Source organism: Staurois parvus, unplaced genomic scaffold, assembly GCF_062004578.1.
Source record: "Staurois parvus isolate SC_StPar_1 unplaced genomic scaffold, SC_StPar_1.0 ptg000842l, whole genome shotgun sequence".
Classification (NCBI taxonomy): Eukaryota; Metazoa; Chordata; class Amphibia; order Anura; family Ranidae; genus Staurois; species Staurois parvus.
In genome coordinates this window covers 117,452-144,417 of record NW_028318638.1, presented here as the reverse complement: position 1 = coordinate 144,417, position 26,966 = coordinate 117,452, and the positions used below count along the sequence as shown (strand labels likewise).

Genomic DNA, 26,966 nt, shown 5'->3' with positions numbered 1-26,966 from the left:
ACGTCACGTTCCCTACCTCGTCCAATCAGAGAACACCTTGTATTTTTCTCAATGAATGCAAAGAGAGTGGAGAGGCTGGGTGGTTACGTCACATTCCCTACCTCATCCAATCAAAAAAAATACCTGAAAAATGCAAGGCATTTACTAAATGCTCCTGCTTAGCACTTCTCCACGGTGATTGCATTTTATTGCTCCTGAGTCTCAGAAGGAGCCTGTCAGTCTGCTCACAATACAGTTTGCATGGTCTATCCTGTAATTGGTTTTATCTCAGCTGCTAAAAAAAATTAAATAAAAAAAAATTATAATAATTATATATATATGTGTGTATTTCTAATTTGAAAAATGTCCCTTCTGTTGCTTTTGCCCTCCTCCAAATCACCAAATGTATATATATATAAAAATGTTTAATTATTACTAATATTATTAATATTATTATTATTATAAAAAAGTATCGCCGAGACAATACTCAAAATACTCATAATTGCTTTTTATATACATATGGACACACACACATACAGTATATATATATTCATAATATTAACAAAAAAAAAAAAAAAACAGCACAGGTTTAATTAAGGGATATTCCACTTTAAATATTTATTGACATATCTACAACGAAACCCAAAAATAGTAAAATATACAATGTGAATTCATAGGATAGGAAAGGCAATTTTTTTTTTTTTTTTTTTAACAAAACTAAATATCTCTCCCATCGCAATCAATATACCTTGTATAAAAGCATTTTTATTTTTTAAAAAAATATAATAATTGCTTTTCTTTTTTTTTCAGTTCACTCTATTTAAATATATTAAATATTTTTTTTTTAGAATTTTTTTTAGAATTGCAAAATATTTAAAACATAACCTATGTACCTATTGCTGTCAGGTGGGTGTAAGTGGGTGGGCGTCCTTACAGTAAAACCCTCCAGTGTTGTTGAGCAAAAAAAAAGAAGCCATTTCTCATGATCTGCATATACATTACAAGGACTTTAGAAAATATAATTGTATATATTTAACAGTTTCTGATGTGTAGATATTGTGATTAGGCCATCCAGAGCACTTGATGGGCTCTTTACATTGATAAAGGGATAAATGTAATGATTTGCTATTATCATCACGTACAGGGGCGGACTGACAACTCATGGGACCCCCCGGACAATAGGGGATCATGGGGCCCCTGTGTCCTCGCCCACACTCAAACCACACCCAAAATAGCCTATGAAAGGTACCAGGGGCATCTCATGGGGCCCTCTACTGACCCCGGGCCCTCGGACAGTGCCCGAATGGTCAGTCAGCCCCTGATCACGTAATTATTTTTATTGTTGCAGTGACGGATGTTGATTCATATGCATTCCTTTAGACGTCCAACCTTCTCATATGAAATCTAGTGCATTCAGCCAGAAGATTTAACTGGGGATGCCATATTCCATAAAACAGGCTGCTGGCGTGACAATCCAGTCCACCAGCAGATATTCTGAAAGCTGTCAGTTTGTGGATTGTCTCCTGCTGATGTATTCCCTACATAAATGTATCTCCTTCCCTTCTCAATGTTGTTGGGAAAGCTTTCCGTTCATTGGCAGCCAGTGTGTCATGTGATTCCTCTATGTCCATTCCTCTATCACAACATGATTGGCTGATCTGAGCATGCTCAGATGGTGATTCCCATTTCAGGTTGGCTGGTTATTTGCTCGTATGTCAAATGTAGAGCTCAGGAGGAACTTAGATCTCTGGAGCCTTCATAGGGAGCAGATGGGGCTCCACTATCTAATCCTATCATGCACACTCAGGAGCTTGGAGACATCGTTTACTATCAGTAAGATGCTTGATATTGAGAATACCCAAGTTGGTGGATTTAATAGATTTGGTTTGAAACTGATGGAAATCTCCAAAACTGCCAACATTATCAACTGTACAATTATTATTATATGGGCTCCTACCCACCCTCATTTCCTATACGAGTTGATCCCGAAATTCAGATGACATTGGATTTGTACTGGATTTCATGAATTCAGATGTCAGGAACTGAATTTCCATTATTTTTGTCCGTTCGGATTCCAAAAAGGCTCTTGGGAGAAAGGGGCCAAGGGCTGTTTCTGCCTCCACTGTTGGTCACCCTTAGGTTGACTGCCAATTCCACCGGGTCCCAACCTTCTATCTTATTATACCTACTAGAGTTTTTGAAGGAAGTGTTCCATAATTTATACTTTTTGGAACCTGCTTTAGAATCCTGTTAACTTCAAAGAGACTTCTAGTTCAGAAATTCCAAATTTCGAGAGTTTTTACAAAAATTCACCCAGTGATTGGACTTTTCATAAGTTCACCCAGCTCTAGTTCCCAGTGGCTTATTAGAGGCTACTGGGTTTTAGAGACAGACTACCTTCCTTTTATATATCTGAATGTGATGAAGATAACAAAATTCTTTTTTCAATGTGTTATTGATCTCGTCTCAAAGACCATACACTGGAGATGGGAAGGCTTACCTCCTGTGTAGATTGTGTCCAGGAACACATTGAGTACAACATTTTGTTGAGTGTACCCAACCAACTCTTCAAATGTGTTGGATTCATACATCTAGTAAAATCTTTGTTGACTTTACCCAACCAACCCTTCAACTGTACAGGATTAATACTGCTGGTGGATTCTTTGTTGAGTGTACCCATCCAACCCTTTAACTGTGCTGGACTAATACATCTAATGGATTTGTTGTTGAGTGTACCCATCCAACCCTTCAAGTGTGCTGGATTAAAACATCTAGTGGATTCTTTGTTGAGTATTCCCAACCAACCCTTCACCTGTGCTGGACTAATACATCTAGTGGATTCTTTATTGAGTATTCCCAACCAACCCTTCAACTGTGCTGGATTAACACATCTAGTGGATTCTTTGTTGAGTATACCCATCCAACCCTTCAAGTGTGCTGGACTAATACATCTAGTGGATTCTTTGTCCAACCCTTCAAGTGTGCTGGATTAATACATCTAGTGGATTCTTTGTTGAGTGTTCCCAACCAACCCTTCAACTGTGCTGAATTAATACATCTAGTGGATTCTTTGATGAGTGTACCCATCCAACCCTTCAACTGTGCTGGACTAATACATCTAGTGGATTTGTTGTTGGGTGTACCCATCCAACCCTTCAAGTGTGCTGGATTAATACATCTAGTGGATTCTTTGTTGTGCGTACTCTACCAACTCTTTAGCTGTATTGGATTATTACTTGGATTATCTGGTGGATCTGTCCATATGTCTATTAAAATCTTTGTTGAGTTTACCAAACTAACCCTTCAACTGTGCTGGATTGTCACATATAGTGGATTCTTTGTTGAGTGTACCCAACCAACCCTTCAACTGTGCTGGATTAATACATCTAGTGGATTCTTTGTTGAGTGTACCCAACCAACCCATCAACTGTGCTGGATTAATACATCTAGTGGATTCTTCGTTGAGTTTACCCATCCAAACTTCAAGTGTGCTGGATTAATACAGCTAACTGATTTTTTATTGAGTGTACCCAACCGACCCTTCAACTGTGCTGGAATAATACAGCTAACTGATTTTTTATTGAGTGTACCCAACCGACCCTTCAACTGTGCTGGATTGTCACATCTAGTGGATTCTTTGTTGAGTGTACCCATCCAACCCTTCAAGTGTGCTGGATTAATACATCTAGTGGATTCTTCGTTGAGTGTACCCAACCAACCCTTCAACTATGCTGCATTAATACATCTAGTGGATTCTTTGTTGAGCGTACCCATCCAACCCTTCAACTGTGCTGGATTAATACATCTAGTGGATTCTTTGTTGAGCGTACTGTACCAACTCTTTAGCTGTATTGGATTATTACATCTGGTGGATATGTCCATATGTCTATTAAAATCTTTGTTGAGTTTACCAAACCAACCCTTCAACTGTGCTGGATTGTCACATCTAGTGGATTCTTTGTTGAGTGTACCCAACCAACCCTTCAACTGTGCTGGATTAATACATCTAGTGGATTCTTTGTTGAGGGTACCCAACCAACCCTTCAACTGTTCTGGATTAATACATCTAGTGGATTCTTGTTGAGTGTACCCAACCAACCCATCAACTGTGCTGGATTAATACATCTAGTGGATTATTTGTGGAGTTTACCCAACCAACCCTTCAACTGTGCTAAATGAATACATCTAATGAATTAATTGTTGAGTGTACCAAACCAACCCTTCAACTGTGCTGGATTAATACATTTGGTGGATTCTTTGTTGAGCGTACTCTACCAGCTCTTTAGCTGTATTGGATTATTACACATGGTGGATCTGCCCAATGCAACAATGAAGAACATTTTAAAACAAAATCAAAACCTAAAACATATTCAAAAGATATGTTCACCTGTGTGATAACGTAAAAAATAAATATGTTTGCTTATGGAAATCGGCTAAAAAAAGTTCTCCAGAAAAGGTGACCAAGTTTTATCCTTCACATTAAATGCTTTGTTTAAAGTGGACCTCAATCATCAGTTCATGTTACCCTCCTTACACATCCCATGGTGCACCCGCAGCAGTAGGCTAACAGCTGTTTGGGAAGGTGGCTACTTTTGACCAATCCATGTCTCTGACTGAGCACATTTGCTGAGAGTGGCCATGACACCCCTACATATAAAGATCTTCTTTTGCTGCTACAGCCAGCTGGTGCCCAAGGTGCTGGAGATAGTTATGTGTACATGTTTAACAACATTTTACATGTTATTCCAGCAGGAAGAGGGTTGGGTAGTGAAAATTGACATGCATTGAGGGTCTGGGTCAACATATGCATAAATTTCCCTGCACATAAAGTTCAGATCATACTTATGCATATAAGATAACAGAAACTAAATCCAGGAAACCCAAGCTGAGATCTGAAGTGGCTGAACCCCTGTTAACAGACACGTAATTGGCCTGAATTTATATATTAGAGAGGTTATTGTATTTTAGCAGTGCACTTACCCTTTGTTTACAGCAACCTTTCCCAACCTTTTTACCTCAGAGGAACCCCTAAAATAAATTTCAAGTTTCAAGGAACCCCTGCTAAAACCAATTTATTGGGGTCTATGGGAAAATGCCCCTTACATTGGTGGTCAGTAGGAAGAATGCAACCCTTACAGTGGTGGTCAGTGGTGCCACCATTACAGACAGCTAAAAAGATACATTGGTGTCATGGTGGTGGCTTTGCCAAGTGGTGTTGGACCAGGACTATGCAGGCACAACCAGATGGGAAGACAATCAACCACAGCTCAAGGAACCCCTAACAACCTCTGGAGGAACCCTGGTTGAGAATGATTGGTCTACAGAATACCTCTACTGTCATACCATCCACCAGCCAATGGTTCTCCCATTACATTTACCACTGAGTATGATCAATACCAGTAAAATCTCAAAGGAACAACATGGTAAACAAATTCTATTTGCAAAGTTAATATTTTCCTGGCCCGGCCTTGCAGCACTAATTAGGTCAGGTTAATTTGGGCTTCTATTATTTTTTTAACTGCAGTTATGTGTTTTTTGTTCTAGTGAAGATTTACATTTTAAATTATATATTACATTGCATAAATAAATACAAAGTTCTAACCGCAATGAAATAGTTAAACTCTTTCCACTTATGGAGGAGGCTGTGTGGAGATTTACATCTTTCAGCTCCTTAACTTATAGATGAATGCTGTAGGAAGTCTGAGCCTGGCTCTGGAACCATGCTGGGACACTAGGTTTTTGAAGAGGTTCCTGCTACCAATACTGAAAGATATTAATAGTTATCTCTGGGGTTACCTACCCTTACAACCAACCCGTCTTAGACTAGTTTCACTCAAATTAGGAATCAGACTTCAAATAACACACAGCCCCCCCATTGAACTTAATAAGCGGAGTGCTGCAAAAACCCAAACAGCCATCTTCACTGGAGAACAACTTTAAACAAGTTTGAAATATCCAACATTCATCATATTTCTCGGGATTCTCATATTCACATTCATGATTAGTTTGTACAGGTCCACATTTCCATAAAGGTCCTCAGCTCAGCCACACCAGAACACCCAACAACAAGACAAATCAGAAGAAGAGCAGCTACAGATAAACGAGGCCCGCTTTCCCCTCTGCTGAATATATGTAAAGTTCCAGGCTCAGGATGGAAATCCCTTGCATCTTCTAAGGCGTGGTAGGCTGCGTACGTCAAATTGCTATTTCCTGATGCCATCAGGTCAAACACGCAAGACTGAAAGTAGACGTCTTCTACAGTCAATTTCTCCCCACAGAGGGATCTGGCTGTTTCCAGGTCCATGACTGTTGTCCTACTGAGGTCCTTAGTTCTAGATATCCATTGGCCGGATGGGCAGCCACCAACACAGAGCTGCAGGTCTTGCTCCTCTGGAAAGGCCTGTGAGATCTCCTTGGCCATACGCAGAGAGAAGGACAGCTGCTTGTCCAGCTGTCGTATGCGGATAGTGGTGCCAATATACGCTGCTTGGATTTCAATGTATTTCCCAGGCTCCCTTTCATGGATGGTCAGGCTGCTTCCACCTGCTCTTCGGCCCCCGTTCACAGAGCCATCGTCAAATGCTGCTGGCATGTTGCCAACTTCTGCCTGGTAGACCTTCTGGTCGATGCACTGCTTCATGTTCTTGAAGATAATTGTTAGCTTTGAAAAGAAAGGAATTAAAAGATCCAATGAGAAATCAATGAATAAAAATACATTTAAATGTGGCATCTTTTTACTAAATACAACAAAAAACACAAATATTGGCCCAAGCTCTGCTCAGCATTATTTCTTGACAATCTTTAATGTCCAAGGTGGATGAAAACAAATGGATGTCTGAAGAACATATTTTACCTCATTACCCACCCCCTTTCATATTTCAAAATTTTCAAAATAAGACAAACGTTTACATTTATATGCAACTAGCACAGCATTTGTTTTCTAGAGGGAAAAGGTGGAACTTCCTTGCTGTGAACCAGGTTCCTCCATCTGTTCCTCAGCTCCTGATCAAGCCCTGCTTTACTGGCCAGAACGGGAGGGATCTGTGTTGTCAGAGAAGGAACTTTCAAAAGAGCTATGCCATAAAGCTGTTGTTCAACCACAGCGTCTATTGTGCCCTTTGGTATGTTACAAGGGCCCAGTCCACTTAGAACTGAGATTTTAGTTTGGGAGGATGCTGTAGAGCAGTGGTTCTCAATCTCCAGGCTGTGGCCTCCCTCCTTCCGGGCCTCCAACCACCTGCAGATCCCTGAACCTCCCACAGTGCCACCCAGCTCGCATTGTGCCACCCAACCTTCCATAGTAGTCCACTGTGCCCTTAAACCCCCCACTGTACCCTGTTTGCTCTCACCCCCTACAGTGTCCCCCAACTGCCTACAGTGCCTCCCAGCTCCCATAATGCCCCCCACCTCCCATGATTGTCCACAATGCCCTGCAACCCCACTTAGCGCCCCAAGGCCCACTGACAGCTCTCAGCTCCCACAGTGCCTCCCAATCTGCTGCAGAGCCTTCAGCCCCCCAAAACACCCTCAACCTTCAACAGTGTCTCACAGTACCTCCCAGCCTCCCACATTACCTCCTACTCCCTGCAGTACCTTTGCAAAACCCCATCTTTCTGGAGAGACTCCATCAGACACCTCATCCCTTACAGGGCTACCAGGTTCGCTGCAGTATCCTCTTACCCACTCCAGAAACCCCTATCCCGCCCACAGTGACAACCAACTCCCCCCAGAGCCTTCCATCATTTCAATACATAATACATAATTCATGTATGCATGTATCAGGGATGCAAAAGGGTGGGGATGCTCATGATGTCATTTACCTGATATGACCATATGGCCAAATCATGTGACAGCTTCCCGGCAGTTTTTCAGAACTGGGTTTGGGTCAAGCTTGGACCAAACCCAGCTCATCCCTACATGTAATCAGATTCCACAGTCCCATTTACAGCAGAACTCAAAGTAGTCGGTCAATTTCTCTGCAATACTCATGTGACAACAAGGAACATGTTGACTAGAGGAGTGAGCAGAGTGACGGAGAGATGAGCTCATCATTCTGCTGCTTCTACTTTCACTGTCCAGTCACAGGGTGGGAGTGGAGAAGAAACTAGGTCCCCTCCCCTGCCAGACAGAGCTGTGCTGTGTGGAAGAGCTGTGTAAATCTCAGAAGTGGATGGGCAAATATACAAGTCCTTTGGCAGATAACACAGACACCATATACTGTATGTGTGCCAACCAGGGGCGGACTGACCATTCGAGCACTCGGGCATTGCCTGAGGGCCTGGGGTCAGTAGATGGCCCCAAGAAATGCCCCTGGTACCTTTTATAGGCTTTTTTGGGTGTGCTTTGAGTGTGGGCAAGGAAACAGAGGCCCCATGATCCCCTATTGCCCAGGGGCCCCATGAGTTGTCAGTCAGCCCCTGGTGCCAACTGTGGATTTTTGCCTGGAGTTGCTCTAGAAACTCAACCTAACCCCCCTAATCCAAAATCTTAAACACAACCAACCAAGCGTTCTCTAATTGGGTGAGGTAGAGAGATGGAGTGGTGATGTCACAATCTTCATCTCTTCCAATCAGAAAACGCTTTGTATTCTTCAAGTAAATGGAGTTCTTTGAATGGTTGCCCTTGCCAAGCTCTTTACCTTGCTTGTTACCGTAGCATTTGAGAACGGAGACACCGGTGAGCTGGTGGCCTGAACAAACAGATATTCGTTGTCCAAGAGAGGCCATGAGCCCTTTACACTGCAGGTTTGGAAGTCACCGCCGAAAGTCCGTACGTGTGGGTCCCCGAAGACCCCACAGTGCACATATTTGGGTTCGCTCCCATGCTTCTCTTGGTAGACCTTCTCATAGTCGCAGGCTTGTTTCATGGCTCCATCTGGAGGAGGAGGTGGAGGCTGCCTTCGTGGAGGGTTAGTGGGTCCCACCTTGGAACAGTTGAACTGGATCATGCGGTCCTCGATGATGTGCACGGCAGAGTGGTAGACCAGATCTCCGCGGCAGGTCCGAGCCGTGTTGCGGGTGCACTGGGAGTAGGAGCGCAAGGCGTTGCAGTGCGCTACGTTCTTGTTGGAGGTCTTTGCATTGGATACGGCAGCAACATATTCCGTGTTACATTTCATGATCCTGCACTGTGCATCCACTGTACAGAGGAAAAAGGAGGACATGTTATCAAGATTTATACTTCTGCAAATCAGTTAAAATATATATCTGAGGGATGTTTTGGATGCCAACGGATTTATAGGTTTGTCCATCCAGTACTAAAATTCACACTGCCCTGCTAGACGGAAGAGTCAAGCTTATGACCCGACCTTTTTCTGCTGTGTTTAAACTATACAGCTGGGTCACCTTCCTTCCCCCAGCCTGGGATTGGACAGTGAAGGAGCAACAGAAGACTGACTGATGATCACTGTGCATGCAGCACGCCTGATTGGCTTCCCGTGACGCCCCATGGAGATGAGAATCGGTTCATGGGACTTGTAGTTTGGCAACAGCTGGAGGGCCGCCAGTTTGACACCCGTGCCCTAGACTGTTTCCTGAGCCAGAATGGATGGATGACAACTGTGTGCCTGGCTGCCCTGCACTGATTAGAGAAAGGACCTGTGAGGACCTACAGCTCCTGCGGGGGTAGCGCTACATATGTATGTACATGGGGCATCCATATTTGTTCATTACACATGCAGGCTGTGCTTCCTTTGCTGACCCTTTGACTTAACCAATTGCTTACCAGGCCAATTCTGACCCTTCTCTCATATAGGTAAAAATCAGCATTTTTTTTGCTAGAAAATTACTTCGAACCCCCAGACATTATATATACTTTTTTTTTTTTTTGCGGTATTTGCGCAGCGATTTTTCAAATGCAATTTTTTGGGGAAAAAATGCACTTTAATGAATTAAAAAAAAACCAAAACACAATATATAACCCATTTTTTTTTTTTAAATATGAAAGATGATGTTACACTGAGCAAATAGATACAGTGTCTTGAAAAAGTATTCATACCCCTTGAAATTTTCCACCTTTTGTCATCGAAAACGCGTGTTCAAAAATGCACCAGAAAATGTGGCACAAAAACGCATCGAACGCAACCTGCATAGATGTGAACCTAGCTTGTGGGAGGGTTATAGAGTGCCTTGATGAGGAGTCATTGATGGGCATTGACAGGCATCACTGATGGGCACTGAAAGGTGTCACTGATGGGCAATTAAAGGCATCACTGATGGGCACTGATAGGTGGCACTGATTGGCACTGATAGGCAGCATTGATGGGTACTAATAGACAGCACTGATGAGGAAGCACTGATGGGCATTGACAGGTATCACTGATGGGCACTGATAGGTAGCACTGATGGGCACTGAGAGGCATCACTGATGGTCACTGAAAGATGGCACTGACGGGCAATTAAAGGCATCACTGATGGGCACTAAAAGTCATCACTGATGGGCACTGATAGGCATCACTGGACACTGATAGGCATCACTGATGGGTAGTGATAGGCATCACTGATGGGCACTGATAGGCATCACTGATGGACACTGAAAGGCAGCGCTGATGGATGCTGATAGGCATCACTGATGGGCACTGAAAGGCATCACTGATGGACACTGATGGGCACTGATAGGCATCACTGATGGGTACTGATAGGTATCACTGATGGGCACTGATAGGCATCACTGATGGACACTGAAAGGCAACGCTGATAGGCATCACTGATGGGCACTGAAAGGCATCACTGATGGGCACTGATAGGCATCACTGATGGAGACTGAAAGGCAGCGCTGATGGACGCTGATAGGCATCACTGATGGGCACTGAAAGGCATCACTGATGGGCACTGATAGGCATCACTGATGGACACTGAAAGGCAGTACTGATGGGCACTGAAAGGCATCACTGATGGGGCTGCACTGGTAATCAGGGCACTGATGATCAGTGTAGATGTCCCTCTGAGGATTGCTTCTTATCGGCTCTTCTCTCCTCACACGCTGTCAGCGTGAGGACAGCCGATAACCAGCATTTCCTGCTTACATGTGATCAGCTGTGATTGGACACAGCTGATCACATGGTAAAGAGCCTACATTATCGGCTCTTTACCACAATCGGTGATCCAAGGGACCACCAATCGCCACGCTGCGTGTCCCTGGGGGCGGGCGTTCGCAGCTAGAGTGGGAGGGCATCATAAGACATCCTCCCAGAACAAGAAAGCCGCCGCCCATCCGTCATTTCCCGATACGGGTAAATATTTTACGCCAAATAATTGGATTTTTTAACACGGGCCCGTGTGCCATACAGCTTTATGTAGTGCGAATTTTAATGACAGGTCCACTTTACAGTAAACATTGTCATCAAGTTACATTTGGAATGAATGGGTGGCGGCCTTCACTACTGATATAGAATACCTATCCAGGCATTTTTTTTAGGCTCCCCTTCACTTGAGCCCCAATGCAGCTCCCTGTGGGGTCTTACCTTCCCACATGGAAGAAAATATATTTTAAATGTATTTTAAAAATATTCTTCCCAAATATATTGACATATATTTGAAATACTGCAATTTTGGCCTTATTCAATATATTTATTTATATATATATATATATATATATACTGTATGTTGAAATGCATTTTTATTACAAAATATATGAAAAATATTTTTAAAAATGCATTTTAAAATATACTGTATGTAAAAATACATTTAATCTACATTTTTGGAATGCATTTACAAAGAAATGTAAAAATATATGTTAAAATTACTATTTTATAAAATGTTAAAAAAATTTAAAAAAAAGTTAAAAAAATCTGAAGAATATGTTTAAAAAATATATATATAAAAATATATTTTGTAATATATAAAAATGCATTTCAACATACAGTATATATATATATATATATATATATATATATATTAAAATATATTGAATACAGCCAAAATTGTAGTATTTCAAATATATGTCATATATAAAAAACGCATTTCAACATGCAGTATGTATATAAATATATATAAATGTATTTTGAAATATATTGAATACGGCCAAAATTGTAATATTTCAAATATATGTCAATATATTTGGAAAGAATATTTTCAAAATATAATTCAAATATATTTTTCTTCCATAGCACCTCCATCTGGCAGTACTAGGGTCATCGGTTCATATCCCCACCACGACACTACCTGCCTGGAGTTTGCATGTTCTCCCTGTGCCTGTGTTTCCTCCCACACGCCAAAGACATGCATTTACAAACATATGTAAAAATATATGTTAAAATTACTTTTTTATATGTTAAAAAAATCTGAAGAATATAATTAAAAAAATATATTTTTAAAAATGTTTTTCATTAATTTTTAATATATAAAAAATGCATTTCAACATGCAGTGAAATGCCAAAATTGTAGCATTTCAAATATATGTCAATATATTTGGGAATAATATTTTTAAAATATATTTCAAATATATTTTTCTTCCATGTGGGTTGGCCATGAAACCTTCACTTAGATTGCAGAGCATCGCACTTACCCTGATCACAGAAAACCAGCAGCAGCGTGGTCTTGAGGAGGACACCGGGCAAAGTTCTCAGCAGAAGGAACCTGGTGGTCGGTCTACCCATCACAGTCCATTCACATCGGCCACGGTGGTCACTCTTCACCGGTCATCCTCCACCTGCCAATTTAAAGTCGTGGATTAGGATTGATGTCTTCAGAAAAAATGAGAAGAACTAAAGAAATATAATAAAATGGGGTCTTAAGGACTTTTAAAACTGTACTCTAAGCGGATAGAGTGGAGTGGCCGGGGAACGTGGTGACGTCAGGTATCTGTGTAGGCTTTCAAGGGGATTGGTTGCTTTGCCCAGAAAAGGTTGAATCCCTATATAACCCTAATTTGAATAAATTTAGTTGTATTTGAAGTTTTAATGTAAACTTGGAGAAGAGTTTCCTATTTTCTCTGTTTGCTCTTCTATAAAGACATACTGGGAGGTTAATTGGCTCCTGCCTAAAATTGTCCCTAGTATGTGTATGTATGAATGTGAGTTAGGAACTTTAGATTGTACGCCCCTTGAGGGTTAGGGACCTTAGATTGTACGCCCCTTGAGGGTTAGGGACCTTAGATTGTACGCCCCTTGAGGGTTAGGGACCTTAGATTGTACGCCCCTTGAGGGTTAGGTACCTTAGATTGTACACCCCTTGAGGGTTAGGGACCTTAGATTGTATGCCGTTGAGGTTAGGGACCTTAGATTGTACGCCCCTTGAGGGTTAGGGACCTTAGATTGTACACTCCTTGAGGGTTTGGGACCTTAGATTGTACGCTCCTTAAGGGTTAGGGACCTTAGATTGTACCCTGCTTGAGGGTTAGGGACCTTAGATTGTACGCTCCTTGAGGGTTAGGAACCTTAGATTGTACGCCCCTTGAGGGTTAGGGACCTTAGATTGTACTCCCCTTGAGGGTTAGGGACCTTAGATTGTACGCTCCTTGAGGGTTAGGGACCTTAGATTGTATGCCCCTTGAGGGTTAGGGACCTTAGATTGTACGCCCCTTGAGGGTTGGAGACCTTAGATTGTACGCCCCTTGAGGGTTAGGGACCTTAGATTGTACATTCCTTGAGGGTTAAGGACCTTAGATTGTACGCTCCTTGAGGGTTAGGGACCTTAGATTGTATGCCCCTTGAGGGTTAGGGACCTTAGATTGTACGCCCCTTGAGGGTTGGAGACCTTAGATTGTACGCCCCTTGAGGGTTAGGGACCTTAGATTGTACGCCCCTTGAGGGTTAGGGACCTTAGATTGTACGCCCCTTGAGGGTTAGGTACCTTAGATTGTACACCCCTTGAGGGTTAGGGACCTTAGATTGTACGCCCCTTGAGGGTTAGGGACCTTAGATTGTACGCCCCTTGAGGGTTAGGGACCTTAGATTGTATGCCGTTGAGGTTAGGGACCTTAGATTGTACGCCCCTTGAGGGTTAGGGACCTTAGATTGTACACTCCTTGAGGGTTTGGGACCTTAGATTGTACGCTCCTTAAGGGTTAGGGACCTTAGATTGTACCCTGCTTGAGGGTTAGGGACCTTAGATTGTACGCTCCTTGAGGGTTAGGAACCTTAGATTGTACGCCCCTTGAGGGTTAGGGACCTTAGATTGTACTCCCCTTGAGGGTTAGGGACCTTAGATTGTACATTCCTTGAGGGTTAAGGACCTTAGATTGTACGCTCCTTGAGGGTTAGGGACCTTAGATTGTATGCCCCTTGAGGGTTAGGGACCTTAGATTGTACGCCCCTTGAGGGTTGGAGACCTTAGATTGTACGCCCCTTGAGGGTTAGGGACCTTAGATTGTACGCCCCTTGAGGGTTAGGGACCTTAGATTGTACACCCCTTGAGGGTTAGGAACCTTAGATTGTACGCCCCTTGAGGGTTAGGGACCTTAGATTGTACACCCCTTGAGGGTTAGGGACTGATGTGAATGTACAATATATATGTAAAGTGCTGCATAAATTGACAGCGCTATATAAGTACCTGTAATAAATAAATGATATCATACAGTATTGCTCTATATAAATGCTGTATAATAATAATAATAATTGTATCAAATATTGAGATTTGTAAATTGACCAATAGGGGGCGCTCACATTTCATGCAATCTGCCTAAAATTATTTTCTGCCTATTAGATTCCTTATCTTTTTTTTTTTCTTTTTTTTCCCAGTTAGGTAAATATATATGTTGCCTATTAAGAGGGATCCCCAGGTAACGTAACTAGAAAAAAAAAACATCAGGAGGTTAAGCCGAGTACACAAGATGAGAAAATTGGACGAAAAATACGGTTTTCGCAGCGATCGTCCGATAATCTGATCGTTAGTATGCAGCGTCTTAGCCCTGGTTCACAACAAACTGCAGAAAAAGTCATACAAGAACTACTTTTGAATTCGCGCCGCAGCAAATCGCATGTGTTAAGACGCTCACATTCATTGGATTCGATTTCAGGTACAATTTCAATTCCAAAATCGCAACTGAAATTGCGGCGGTGTGAACCAGGTGTCTTAGAACCCCAAACATTATTATTTTTTTTTTTTTGAAAGCAGAGGCCCCAGAGAATAAATTGGTTTTGCAATTTTATGTGTCGCACAGTATTTGCGCAGTGGTTTTTCAAGCGCAATTTTTAGGGAAAAAAATTCACCTCCATAAAGAGTACCTGTCATGTGTCTATTGCTGGGACACACAGATCAGAAAAAAAAGTGACAGTGTAAAAAAAAAAAAAAAAAAAATTAAAAGAAAAAAATAGCGTCCCTGTCCCCCTGTGCTTCCACGCAAATGCGAACGCATGCGCCGGTCCCGCATGCATGTAAACAGCGAATGTCCCACATGCGAGTTTTCATTACAAAAATCTGATCATGAGCAGTAATTCTAGCACGAGACCTTTGTAAATCTAAAGTGGTAACCTATAAAGGCTTTTAAAGCGTCGCCTAGGAAACGTTAAATTTCCATCCTTTGTCGCCATTGCACGTGCGTACGTAATTTTCAAGCGTGACATGTTTGGTATTTTTGGAACGCATTTACAAATATATGCAAAAAGATATGTTAAAATTATTTTTTTATATGTTAAAAAAAATCTGAAGAATATATTTTAAAAAATATATTTTTAAAAATATATATTTTTTAAATATATTCTTCAGATTTTTTTTAACATATAAAAAAAGTAATTTTAACATATATTTTTACATATATTTGTAAATGCATTCCAGAAAATGTAGATCTGTATTTTTAAAGACATACTTATTTGAAATGTGTTTTTAAAAATATTTTTCATATATTTCATAATAAAAACGCATTTCAACATGCAATATATATATATATATTTAGTTATTGAAATATAGGAATTTTTTATATACTACAAAAAGTATGAAAAATATTTTTAAAAATATATATTTTTTAAATATATTCTTCAAATTTTTTTAACATATAAAAAAGTCATTTTAACATATTTTTTTTACATATATTTGTAAATGCATTCCAAAAATGTAGATGAAATGTATTTTTAAAGACATACAGTATATTTGAAAATGTATTTTTAAAAATATTTTTTATATATTTTGTAACAAAAAACGCATTTCAACATACAGTATATATATATATATAGAATATATTGAATACGGCCAAAATTGTAGCATTTCAAATATATGGCAATATATTTGGGAAGAATATTTTACAAATATATTTCAAATATATTCTTCTTTCATATATGTATTTATTTATTGAAATATATAAATTTTTTATATACTACAATATGTATGAAAAATATTTTTAAAAATATATATTTTTTAAATATATTCTTCTAACTTTTTTAACATATAAAAAAGTCATTTTAACATATATTTTCCATATATTTGTAAATGTATTCCAAAAATGTAGATTAAATGTATTTTTAAAGACACAGTATATTTGAAAATGTATTTTTAAAAATATTTTTCATATATTTTGTAACAAATACGCATTTCAACATACAGTATATATATATATATATGTAAAATATATTTTTGAATACATTGAATATGACCAAAATTGTAGCATTTCAAATATATGGCAATATATTTGGGAAGAATATTTTAAAAAAATATTTCAAATGTATTCTTCTTCCATATATATATGTATTTATTTATTGAAATATATGAATTTTTTATATACTACAATATGTATGAAAAATATTTTTTAAAATATATATTTTTTAAATATATTCTTTTAATTTTTTTAACATATAAAAAAGTCATTTTAACATATATTTTTACATATGTTTGTAAATATATTCCAAAAATGTAGATTAAATGTATTTTTAAAGACATACAGTATATTTGAAAATGTATTTTTAAAAATATTTTTCATATTTCACGGATGGACTTATTGCACAGGTGGCCACCTATCACGGGACCACGCTTGGAGTCACTGAGCTCCTGAGAGCGACCCATTCTTTCACCAATGTTTGTAGAAGCAGTCTGCATGCCTAGGGGCTTGATTGTATACACCTGTGTCCATGGAGGGGATTGGAACACCTGAATCACATGATTGGGAGGGCGGGGCCAATTAGTGTTGCCACCTCATCCCTTTAAAACCAAACACGTAATAATTACTCAGGTTCTGTGGCTGATTATGGCGGTAATTAAACTCAATAAATTTGCGTCAGAACCCGTGTCATTAATATTTGTACGGTTTTAAAGGGATGAGGCAACCCTAGTCCCGATACTTTTGGCAATATAGTGTATATGTCCTATTTAATCAAACCAGTGAGGACCAACGTGTAAACACTGACCCTAGACCAACAGGGTTCCTTATTTTTTGGGGGGTGCTCGGGGAATAGAACACCGCCCGGTTGCCGTGGCCCATTGACTTTTTATTCTTCTCATAAATCATCCCATAGAAGAGGCCCTCGTCCAGCTTCCTGAGGCTAGATATGTTATTTTAGGTTAATCTCTCTTGATTTTCACATGGTCTGCCATCAGCTGCATCCATCTGTCGGTGGTGCAGCTGACAGAATTTTGGGGTGATCTCATCACTCTTTTCATATTTTGATGCTTCTTTTTTTTTTTGGGAAATGTTGCGATCAGCAGTTCCCACGCAAGGCAGTCTTTTCACTGCATAAAGTCGTAGCATGAAACTGTTATAGTGCTCTGCTATCAGCAGCCCCAGTTTGCCTCTGTACAGATATGTGAATGTTGGTATCGTCTGCAGTTATCAGATATGTAGGAAATGTATCAGAAATATATCTGCATAATGAACATTTGTTGTGACATTTCGGTTTCTGAAGAATGCTGTAGAGCAGTGGTCACCAACCACTGGACTATGGCCCACTGCCAAGTCATGTCCTTCCTCCTCCTGGACCTCCATCACCTGCAGATCTCTTAACCCTCCGCAGTGCCTCCCAACTCCCACAGTGCCACCTAACCTACCCTAGTGGTCCACCGTGCCCCTCAACCTCTCACAGTGCCCTCAACCTCCACAGTGTCCCCCAACCTCTCACAATGCTCTCAGCTCCCACAGTGCCACCCAACCTCCCATAGTGGTCTGCCATGCCCCTCAACCTCCCCCAGGCACCCTGTTTGCCTCCAACCTCCCATAGTGGTCTGCCATGCCCCTCAACCTCACCCAGGCACCCTGTTTGCCTTCAACCTCCCTCAGTTCCCATAGTGCCACCCAACCTCCCATAGTGGTCCACCGTGCCCTTGAGCCTCCCACAGTGGCCCCAGGCACCCTATTTGTTCTCAGGCCACACAGTGTCCACCAACCTCTCACTGTACTGCCTGTTTCCATGGTGCCGCCCAACCTCCCATAGTGGTCCACAGTGGTCCACCGTGCCCCTCATCCTCTTAAATTGCCACCAGGTACCCTGTTTTCCCTCACCACCCACACTATCCCCCAACCTCCCACAGTGCCACCCAACCTCCTGCAGTGATCCACCATGCCCCTCAACCTCCCACAATGCCTCCAGGCACCCTGTCTGCCCTCAGGCCACACAGTATCCACCAATCTCCCATAGTGCCACCGAAACTCACATAGTGGCCCACTGTGCCCCTCAACTTCCCAAAGTGCCACCAGTTACCTTGTTTTCCTCCAGTCCCCATAGTGTCCCCCAACCTCCCGCAGTGCCCCCAGATCCCATAGCGCCACCCAACCTTCCATAGTCATCCACCATACCCTTCAACTTCCCACAGTGCCCTCAGACACCCTGTTCTCCCTCAGTCCCAACAGTGTCCCCTAACCTCCCACAGTGCCCCCAGCTCCCATAGCGACACCCAACCTTCCATAGTGATCCACCATGCCCCTCAACCTCCCACAGTGCACCCAGGCACCAATTTTGCTCTCAGCCCCCACCGTGCACCTCAACCTCCTACAGTGTCCGACAACTTCCAGCAGTGCCCCCTAGCTTCCTGCAGAGCCTCCAGTCCCCCATAGTGCCCCAACCTCCCACGGTGTCCCCAGGCTACCTGCATGGATACCTATCCTGCTGCAGAGTCTCCAGACCCCCTAGTGCCCCCAACCTCTCACAGTATCTCAGCAGGCCCCACAGTTCCTGCATTCCACTCCAGTCTACCACAGTGTCACTGGAAAGTCCCCACCCTCCTGAAGAGACACACAGCCCCCTCCAGAAACCCCATCCGCTACGGTTACACCCAATCTACCTCCAGAGTCTCTTACAGGGCCACCAAATCTGTTGCAGAGTCCCCAAAACCCCTCCAGTATTCCCATACTTTTATTTTGCGAGTTTAAACTTTTTTTTTTTTACTGTTGGAACATGGAAGGGTATGGAACACTTTACCAAGCCATGGTCTCAGAAATGGTTCATTGTCCCCCTCAACCGGCTACCTAAACACTGTTAACATGCCACAGCCACGATGCATTACTTTGCAGATGTGCTAAGAATTAAACAGTATGCTGCATTTGGAGGACAGTACAGGCTGTGAACGCAACCCATTCAAGTAAAAGGGGCCATACCACAACCGCCATTCAACCACTTTCGATGCAAGTGGCTGCAGTGCCTTCTCTCGCGAACCCTTTTAAATTGTCCCCACTGTGCAATCTGAAGTCAACAGTAGTGCAGGATCATATTTTTTACATGCAAAGACAGAAAAGTTTCTCCTTCCTGGGTGGATTCTATTTACCCGGTGGTATCAGTTTTGGATCCTGCCTATAATTTCAAAGGGGGTAATGAGCCAAGAATCCCCACCCACTTTGAACCCAGCAGTGGGCTTCATATTTGATGGATGGAGTGTCCCTCTGGCCTTAGAATAGGGAACTGGTAAGTGGTCGGGGTCAACATACCCGATCACCGAATGAACTAGCCAGGCTAGCTAATATTCAAAGCCAGTTGATCCGACCCACCGTTAATTCAGTTTTCTGTCCACCTATCCTAATCTGCACACCTACTAAGGCCTTTACAAGGAACCTGGATCTCCCTACTGGATTTTTAATTTATTTTATGATATGAAGAACGTAACAAGAGGAACAGTGGGCAAGAGCACCAACACTCCAAAGTTGTCTGGATCACGGCAAAAATCTATGGCCCAGAAATACCCATTGTAGTACCCAAGAGACAAAAGGACACAAAAGGTGACTCAGCCAACCATCATTTGCCTTTATCACTTTTGGGTGGACTGACTCTTTAATATGAGATTTTTCTAAAGCCACTGCTTATTGTGGATATTCAATCATCTTTTTTGTGAGCACAGTCGTTTGGTGGTAAGCATTCCTTCTTTGATAGCACTAGGGTCCATGGTTCAAATCCAAACCTGGTTGGGATTTGAACTATGGATCCAACAACAAAACAGTTTGCATGTTCTTACAGACCTGCTGGTTGGTCAACTGGCCCTAGATTGTGTTTGTGTGGTAAGGACGTTAGACTGTAGGCTCCTCAAGGGCAGGGACTGATGTGAATGTACAATATGTAAATTGTTGATGCTATATAAATACCTGCAATGAAAAAACGGGAATCACTTGATCGTGAAGGGCATTGTGTTGCTGAGCATTCACCCTCTCTATTTGTTCTGGAAATCCAACATTTATCACCAAAACAAGGGGAAATCTTCCAGTGGGGCCACTTGTTCCAGGGGAAAATTCCTCTCATTTCCAGCTGTGTCTCTGGGACAGGACATGATAGGAATGTATGGAGGCAACAATATAATTTAGCCATAGCCCCCTTCAGGGACAAAGTTGCAGGTCCCCTTTGAAGTCCACTTTCTTCACACACTGAAACCCATCTACACCGCGTTCCCCCACGGCTCATTCTTCTGAAGGCCTTGAAATGACCCAGTTCTTCTGGTTATGGTGAAGCATGTGCCCTTCTCCCCATCCTCCAAGGATGTGACCAATCACCGGTAACAGCCGTAAATTTTGGATTTTGCTTTCTGGCCCAATGACAAGGTTCACCAGACCATACAAGGAGGTTGAATCTCCCCAATGGAGACAAAGACATCAAAAAAATTTACTGGCAAGGGTTCTTATCCTTCACTATTCTATCTAAAGCAACTAAAAGTTTTGGCTATACATACACTTTAACCCTTTTACGCCTGCTTTAAATGGGCTATGACGCCCAAGGCTGGTTGAAGTGCGGCTCTGCATTGGGATTGGCTGCACAGTTCTCGGTCTTGCTCCCGATCGTCAGTGGTTGACTTTGAGCTGTCAGTGACATCTCACAACAGATCTTGGGATGGGGGCAGGGGTTTGGTGTGGTGGCAATAGAACATGCCCCAGAACAAGTCACTTACTATCAGGGGCGGACTAACCATTCGAGCACTCGGGCACTGCCCAAGGGCCCGGAGTCAGTAGGGGGCCCCATGAAATGCCCCTGGTACCTTTTTTATAGGCTTTTTTGAGTGTGGGCCAGGACACAGGGGCCCCATGATCCCCTATTGCCTGGGCGCCCCATGAGTTGTCAGTCCGCCCCTGCTTACTATGATGTGATTGCTGAATAAAGATTTAGACCCATTCTGGAGATCCTTGGTGTGCTGGTGGCATACTTTCTGCCCAGAACATGACAGGGGTATATGAGGTGGCTGGGCCTTAAGGCTCACCTGCCCTGTTGCAGCATATTGCTGTTATAAAGGGGTTAATTGATGCATATATCTGTCTTCCGGAGCCCAAATGACCCCAAAAATGTGAGCGCCCAAACAGCTACACATCCAAGTCTGAACTTAAATGTTCCATCCCAAGCTGAGCAGAAAAGTAAAAATACCGCACGCTTGTCCATAGGAAACATCTGCTTTTTTACGTCCCCCCTTCCCTCCTTTCTCCAAAAAAACAATATATCTTGTTCCACCTGCACCAGGGACTGGGAAGTTAAGCTCGCCTGCCACAGTGTTGTATTGACCCCGCGCTAATATAAACCATTTGTTGCCATCATTTTCTGGGCCTTCAAAGAACACATTTGGAGAGAGGATGGAGATCCGTATGTAGAACACGAAGACGTGGGGCACCCTTTTCTTCCACCTGCTGCATGAGAGACCGTCCGCAGCTGGGAAGGGGCCGGACTTGGACTGTCAAGCCCTTTGCTGTCGAGCTAATTGCTCTCTGAAGGGTTGGGAGCTATTTCCTTCCAGATCAACATGTGTCCAGATGTCACGGGAGGGGGGAAGACGATACAGATGTACAGCATTACCATGAAAGCACAGCACTCCCGAGCTCGGCTTAGAGTATGGATGCTTATAGCAAAGATCTGGTTTAGATTCTGATTGAGTTTTAGAAGAAAGTTGTAAAAATTAAAGGGGAGCTCCTCATAAGTTTCTTCTGAAGAATGGCTTGATGATTCAGTGTGGCCTGTAGCCAGGACCTCACCTTTGGTAGATCTTGCCAATGTAATTCCAGTGCCACACAAGTACAGTATGTTTCTTTAATGTTTTATTTAGTGTTGGCGGTTCAGTTGGGCTTAGCGTTTGGGTCAAGAGACGCCTGGATGGTGAGAGATATGAAGGCTGCGACTGCTGAAGATGCAAGTTGCCGGTCTACTGATGGGTGACGTATGTTGGGTCACTGACCTAGATCAAGTATGCAGGTCAGGGAAGACAGAATGAGGTCAAAACTTCTGACTCCTGATCTGAGCACTGCTCCTGAGATCACCAGGAGATCCAGGGAGCAATGGTGGCCTCTATACTTCCTCAGAAAAGGGTTCCTTTAGGTGGGGTTACGTTTTAGGATCAAGGGCAAGGGTCAAAGGTTAATTTGACGTTAAAGCAGAACTTTTAGTTCAAATAGCTGAAGTTTTGCTGATCTTCCGGGTTAAGGGTTCCTTTTTTCTGGGTTGGGTTAAGGGTTAAGTTTACGAGTTTGGGGAATGATACCTCTAGGAGGGCGGGGGAGGAATTAAAGCTCAACTCCAGCCAAACGTTTTCTGTTTGGTTTTTGATAGAGTGAGCATAGCGCTAGAACCTCTCTTATTATCTCATAGGCAATGCATGTCCCCTTGGAGAGATTTCCCTTCTCTTGCAGTCAGGAGAGTCTGGTGACATCATTGCCTTTTGATACAAAAGTCAAATTTTATAGCCATGAAGTCATTACTCTCTGAAGATTCTTGACAGGACTGGATTAATTACTCATCAAATAAATGCTGTATAAAAAAAAGAGATGAACAATGCAAGTTCTAGTTTAGCTGAGATATTACCATCCCCCAGACACAAGGTATGACATCAAGGCTCAGCAGATGTAAGTTCTCTAATACCGCAGTGACATCACTGCTCTCCCTAGACATGTATAGGACATCTGTGCGACTTTCACCAGATATGACATCACTACTCCTTACATTTAATATTCTCTAGGCCTGACATCACTACTCTAATTATTTTATACTCTCTAGGTGTGACATCACTACCCTCTATATATTGTATATTTTCTAGGTGTGACATCACTACTCTAACTATTCTATATTCTCTAGATGTGACATCATTACCGGCTATATATCTCATATTCTCTAGCTGTGACATCACTACTCTCCTTAAATGTAATATTCTCTAGGTGTGGCATCATTATCCGCTATATATCTCATATTCTTTAGCTGTGACATCACTACTCTCCTTAAATGTAATATTCTCTAGGTGTGGCATCATTACTCTAATTATTCTATATTCTCTAGATGTGACATCATTATCCGCTATATATCTCATATTCTTTAGCTGTGACATCACTACTCTCCTTAAATGTAATATTCTCTAGAGGTGACATCACTACCCTCTGTATATTCTGTATTTTCTAAGTGTGACATCACTATTCAAATTACTTTTTATTCTCTAGCTGTGACATCACTACTCCCATTAAATGTAATATTTTCTAGGTGTGACATCATAACTCTATATATTTTCTCTAGGTGTGACATCATTACCCTCTATATAGTTTACATTTTTTAGGTGTGACATCACTACTCACTATATATTTTATAGGTGTGACATCATTACCCTCTATATAGTTTATTTTATTTAGATGTGACATCGCTACCCTCTATATATTTTATTATTATTTTTATTATTATACAGGATTTATATAATATTCTCTATGTGTGACCTCACTACCCTCTATATAGTTTATATTCTCTAGGTGCGACATCACTACCCTCTATATATTTTATATTCTCTATGTGTGACATCACTACCCTCTATATATTTTATATTATCTAGATGTTACATCACTACCCTCTATATATTTTATATTATCTAGATGTGACATCATTATCCTCTATACTTTTTAAATTCTCTAGGTGTGACATCATTACCATTTATATATTTTATATTCTCTAGGTGTGACATCACTACCCTCTATATATGTTATATTCTCCAGGTTTAAAATCGGTACCAGCTATATATTTTATATTCTCTAGGTGTGACATCATTACCCTTTATATATTTTATATTCTCTAGGTGTGACATCATTACCCTTTATATATTTTATATTCTCTAGGTGTGACATCATTACCCTCTATATATTTTATATTCTCTAGGTGTGACATCATTACCCTCTATATATTTTATATTCTCTAGGTGTGACATCATTACCCTCTATATATTTTATATTCTCTAGGTGTGACCTCACTACCCTCTATATATTTTATATTCTCTAGGTGTGACATCATTACCCTCTATATATTTTATATTCTCTAGGTGTGACATCATTACCCTCTATATATTTTATATTCTCTAGGTGTGACCTCACTATCCTCTATATATTTTATATTCTCTAGGTGTGCCATTGCTACCCTCTATATATTTTATATTCTCTAGGTGTGACATCATTACCCTCTATATATTTTATATTCTCTAGGTGTGACATCATTACCCTCTATATATTTTATATTCTCTAGGTGTGACATCATTACCCTCTATATATTTTATATTCTCTAGGTGTGCCATCGCTACCCTCTATATATTTTATATTCTCTAGGTGTGACCTCACTATCCTCTATATATTTTATATTCTCTAGGTGTGCCATCGCTACCCTCTATATATTTTATATTCTCTAGGTGTGCCATCGCTACCCTCTATATATTTTATATTCTCTAGGTGTGACATCATTACCCTCTATATATTTTATATTCCCTAGGTGTGACCTCACTACCCTCTATATATTTTATATTCTCTAGGTGTGACCTCACTATCCTCTATATATTTTATATTCTCTAGGTGTGCCATTGCTACCCTCTATATATTTTATATTCTCTAGGTGTGACATCATTACCCTCTATATATTTTATATTCTCTAGGTGTGACATCATTACCCTCTATATATTTTATATTCTCTAGGTGTGACATCGCTATCCTCTATATATTTTATATTCTCTAGGTGTGCCATTGCTACCCTCTATATATTTTATATTCTCCAGGTTTAAAATCGCTACCCTCTATATATTTTATATTCTCCAGGTTTAAAATCGCTACCAGCTATATATTTTATAGTCTCTCGGTGTGACATCATTACCCTCTATATATTATCACCCTCTATAAGTTACATGAATGTCACATCACTGAAATCCATATTTTTCTTCCAGACCTAATCACCAGATTCATAGTACAGAACTGATATTTACCCAAATATATCCTAAAGTAGCAACATCGCTCCTTTTATATATAATTTGCCAATTAAACAACAGACTTGCTGGTAGAATGCTGGGAGGGATAAGGCTTTGAATTCAAATTTTAGAGGCAGGTCTTAGTCAGCCAGGCTAGCCTTGAGGGTCCCTAGAGAAGTCTAAAGAATGTGAAAAGGCTGAAAACACCACAGACATGACGCGAGTCCAGTATATCTTTATTGCACATGACAGAAGGTAAGAAGAGAAAGCCCACGTTGAGTCGCTGACGACCTTTCATTTTGCAATCTGTTGTCTAATATTTTTCTTTATAACAGATGACATCGAAGTCCTGATGAAGGGGAACACTGAACCCCTGAAACATGTTGGGTTCTGATCTCCTGTCATGTGCAATAAATGTATCACTGCAGGAGAGAGTGGTGAAATGGGGTGAAAGAGTTCACCAGTGAGAGCCGTGGAAGTCCCTGGAGTTCAACAATCCCAGAAGTGACTGTTTCCCAGAGGACTGTGGGGGATCAGATTTTTTCACTAAAACAGGGTCCCCAAAGTCCATTAGGAAATTGACAGTCTCAGACGTGTTGACCTTTTGGGTTTCTCATTATTCTCACTGGTTCCTCCCTCATTATTGCAGGAGAGAGTGATAACATGGGTTTAGAGGGCGGAACCAGTGAGTGCTGTGGAAGACCCAGGTGGTCAACACTCCCAGAAGTGTCTATTTCCCATTGGACTTTGGTGGATCAGTTTTGTTCACTAAACCTGGTCCGCTGAAGTCCGTCAAGAAATCTACACTTTAAGTGTTGATCTTCTGAATACCCAACTGCTCTCACTGGCTCCTCGCTCGTCATTGCAGGAGACAGTGGTGGCATGGGTTTAGAGGGCGGAAGCAGTGAGAGCTTTGGAGGACCCAGGAGGTCAACACTCCCAGAGGTGTTGGTTTCCCCTTGGACTTTGGTGGATCAGTTCTATTCGTTAAAACTGATCACCGGAAGTCAGTCAAAAATACTACACTTCCAGGAGTGTTGATCTCCTGGGTACCCCACTGGCTCCTCCTTCATCATTGCATGATAGGGTGGTGACATGAAGTTAGAGGGTCAAACCAGTAAATGCTGCGGAGGCCCCAGACTATTCACACTCATGGAGTGTCATTTTTCCATCAGACTTTGGGAAATTAGTTCAGTTCACTAAAACTGGTCCACTGAAATAGGCATTTCTGTGAGTCTCCATCTCCTGGATACTGCTCTGCTCTTAGTGGTTCCTCCTTCAGCATTGCAGGAGAGAGTGGTGTCATGGGGTTAAAGGGCCTAACAAAAGAGAGATGCAGGGGGTCCAGGATCTTTAGAAGATCTGTAGCTGCCCTCTAACCTCATGTCACTACTCTCTCCTGCAATGATGAGGAAGGAGCCAGTGAGGGCAGCAGGTACCCAGGAGGCCCCCACAGTTACTTCTAGCCCCCTTCATGGCCCTTTA

At 41.6% G+C, this 26,966-nt stretch overlaps 1 protein-coding gene across 3 annotated transcripts in view; it reads right to left on the bottom strand.

Moving 5' to 3' along the window:
- Positions 1–466: 466 nt before the first annotated feature.
- Positions 467–26,966, bottom strand: part of HJV (hemojuvelin BMP co-receptor) — a 52,301-nt gene continuing 25,801 nt past the window's right edge. For all 3 annotated transcript variants that reach the window (XM_089655486.1, XM_089655487.1, XM_089655485.1), the window contains exons 2-4: positions 12,484–12,627; positions 8,618–9,117; positions 467–6,640 (exon numbers count right to left, since the gene is read on the bottom strand). In XM_089655486.1, coding sequence (XP_089511612.1) covers positions 5,981–6,640; positions 8,618–9,117; positions 12,484–12,574 — 1,251 coding nt within the window. In that variant the 5' untranslated portion in view covers positions 12,575–12,627 and the 3' untranslated portion in view covers positions 467–5,980. The remainder of the gene's footprint in view (positions 6,641–8,617; positions 9,118–12,483; positions 12,628–26,966) is intronic.